The 3,101-nt window shown below is 38.3% G+C and overlaps 1 protein-coding gene across 2 annotated transcripts in view; it reads right to left on the minus strand.

The window, feature by feature from the left end:
• The window catches only part of tbc1d31 (TBC1 domain family member 31), a 15,275-nt gene extending 13,030 nt beyond the window's left edge, over positions 1–2,245 (minus strand). For both annotated transcript variants that reach the window (XM_015377208.1, XM_015377207.1), the window contains exons 1-2: positions 1,880–2,245; positions 1,572–1,712 (exon numbers count right to left, since the gene is read on the minus strand). In XM_015377208.1, the coding sequence (XP_015232694.1) occupies positions 1,572–1,712; positions 1,880–1,950 (212 nt within the window). In that variant the 5' untranslated portion in view covers positions 1,951–2,245. The remainder of the gene's footprint in view (positions 1–1,571; positions 1,713–1,879) is intronic.
• Between the last annotated feature and the right edge of the window lie 856 nt (positions 2,246–3,101).

Below are 3,101 nucleotides of genomic sequence, written 5' to 3' on the forward strand. Positions count from 1 at the left end.
GCAATTTCTCCAGATTACCTCAACAAATTAACAGATAGAATGCCAAAGGTCTGCAATGCTGTAATTGCTGCAAATGGAGGATTCTTTGATGAAAGCAAAGTTTGATGTAAAATAAAATTATTTCAAAAACAAATCATTATTTGTAACCTTGGCAATGTCTTGACTATTTTCTATTTATTTCACAACATATGGTGGTGAATAAGTGTGACTTTTCAGGAAAACAGAAAATTGATTGGGTGACCCCAAACTTTTGAACAGCAGTGTATGTAGCTGTATATAATAATCCTGCTTTAAATAAAAAAAGACTTCAGCTGTCATATGTGGACGCACTGTATATACTGTATATTCCCCATACACCTTTTTCTTTCTCTGATACCTTCTTCTTTTATTTTATTTCTATTTGAGCTGATGTAACGAGTACATTTCTCCACTGTGAGATCAATAAAGTAAATAAATAAATAAAACCAAACAGCTAGAGTAATACTGAGATTAGTCTTTTTATTTATCTACTGTTCAAGGCAACTGGTCGCACTGAGTTTTAGCTTTTTGTTATTTATTTGTTAAACTAATTTATAAATCAATACTATTCCTCTCTATTTGTTCCTTATGTCCCTAGCGGAGCACTTCGCTCTCAATCTGCAGGTTTACTAGTGGTTCCTAGAATTTCTAAAAGTAGATTGGGAGGCAGATCTTTTAGTTATCAGGCTCCTCTCCTGTGGAACCAACTACCAGTTTTGGTCCGTGAGGCAGACACCCTGTCTACTTTTAAGGCTAGGCTTAAAACTTTCATTTTTGATAAAGCTTATAATTAGAGTGGCTCAGGTTATGCTGAGCTATCTCTCTGTAGTTATGCTGCTATAGGCTTAGACTACTGGAGGAGATAGGGACCCCTATTTCATCATTTTGCTTTATTCTATCTCTATTCTCCCACTCTGCAGAATCTGTTAGTTCAATGTCAAACGTTCTGCTCTCTCTGCTTTTTCTCATCCTGGGGAGAAATATCATCTGTACTGCTTCCATCAACACCTTTGTTTATAGATGTTGAGATCTGCTGTTTTCCAGTGTAGTCCTGTTTCTCTGACCGTGACTGGCTGGATGTGCTCTCTTCATCCTCTGACATGGGAGCTGGCTCAGAGCTAGTCTGCCTGGCTGTGCGTTTCCTGGACAGGGCCGCCTTTTACGGCTGCTTTTTATATCTGTGCTTCTGTCTCCTTGAACACAAGTCAGCTTCAGCAGATGGCCGCTCACACTGAGCCTTGTTCTGCTGGAGGTTTCTTCCTGTTAAAGGGAGTTTTTCCTCTCCACTACTAGCATGCTCAGTGTAAGGGATTGCGTTTGAGTCAATGAATCGATGCAATCAACTGGTTTTCCTTAGATAGAAAACTTTGAATCAATTTGACTGCATGATCTGGTGAACTGTAAAGTGCCTTGAGATGACATGTGTTGTGAATTGAATCTACATAAATAAAATGATTTTTTTTCCTAAACAGACCTTATTTTGCGCTGATTTAAAAAATAAATCCCCACTATATCCTCCAACACTACCTAATACAACTGCCACAGTCAGTCACCTGTTTCTGCTGATGTCAAAGAGGTAGATGTTGCCATGGTGATCTCCTGCCAGGAAGCAGTCCCCTGTGGTGTCGAAGGCCACATGTAAGAAACGCACCGTCTTGGTCTGCTGGGCAGTGCGGACCACTGTCACCAATACTCTGAGAAGGGCAGGAGACATACAACAAACGGGAAAATATTTTTCTAATTATTCTAAATTAACACTTCGACATCTTTGGCTAAATATCTCTGTAAGTCAGTAGCACCTGATTACTCTAAGGCAAACAGGTGTGTTCAAGGGGCATCCTTTGAGTAAAACCTAACCTACCTTCTGCCAGGTGTTGGTTTTTGAAGCCAAATCTTTCCTTCTTCTTTGTTTCCTATATCCGTCACCTCCATTTAAAAAGAAACGCGTCTACCGATGATTAATAACGACGGGAATAAACTCATCTCCTGCTGTACCTCAGCTCAGGATGAGGGAACCAACGGAGGCGACCGACACAGAGGAGGAGCAAACAGCGCGAAATTTAAAAAGAAGATCTACATTTGAGAAAAAACGCCGTAAGAATATATAAAAATAACTAAATAAACATCTCCAGGTAGCAGAAAGCAAAATTAGCTTTAACTACTGAGCTAATAAATCCTAAACTGCAGCTATTTAGACAGCTTTCCTGGTTGTTATGAAGAAGACGGCTTTTCGTCGCTTATAGGTGACGTAATCGGTGGCGACTGTGAATTGTGGGAGTTGTAGTTCAACGGTTCGTCTTGTAGCTCTAACCTTTTCATAACACGAGGACCCAAATTTGGGTCCTCGGCACCATAGATATCCATAATGGATATCTATGCTCGGCACTCGCTCCAAGATGGTTTTTATACCTGTAACATATTCTCTGGGGTCTTGCCTTTATTTTGATACTAAAACAATTAAAATAAACTCTGTAGTTCTTGAGATATATTCAATTCATTTTGGGCATGTTATTTTCAAGCATATTTCTCGAAAACAGGCCAAGAGGCTAAACATGGACCAAAATGCTTTTAACATTTCTTTGGTATCTATTGAAGTAAAACCTGATTACTTTTGTTCTCTATTTGTAGGAAAACATTCGAAATTGCTCATTCGAATTTCCTTATAATGATATATTTTTTATTATTATTTCTTCATTGTCTTGTCTGGCAATGTGGCAATAAGAATAATTGTCTTGATGCCAAAAATATGTCAGAACTGACATTTTAATCTAATTAGGACAATTCTTCTGTCTGAATATACAGTTATAATCTTAATTTTGTATGTGGCAAAGATTTGGAAATGGAATGAGAGTGGAGTCCTTCAGCTAAGAACGAAGTGTAATATTTTGATAAGGCTGGAGACATGGATGTCTAATTATCTGCTAATGTGTATGATGTAAAATATGATGATGTGGCAGACAAGATATGTATAAAATGCCTTTTTAACTTTTAATTGGGGCCACTTCCTAAGAGGTGAGCCCAGAGTTGAGCAGCTGCCATTCTGTAACCCTAAACAATTTCTCTGATGTGAGAAAGATTACAAT

Source organism: Cyprinodon variegatus, unplaced genomic scaffold, assembly GCF_000732505.1.
Source record: "Cyprinodon variegatus isolate N-32 unplaced genomic scaffold, C_variegatus-1.0 Scaffold149, whole genome shotgun sequence".
NCBI classification, from domain to species: domain Eukaryota; kingdom Metazoa; phylum Chordata; class Actinopteri; order Cyprinodontiformes; family Cyprinodontidae; genus Cyprinodon; species Cyprinodon variegatus.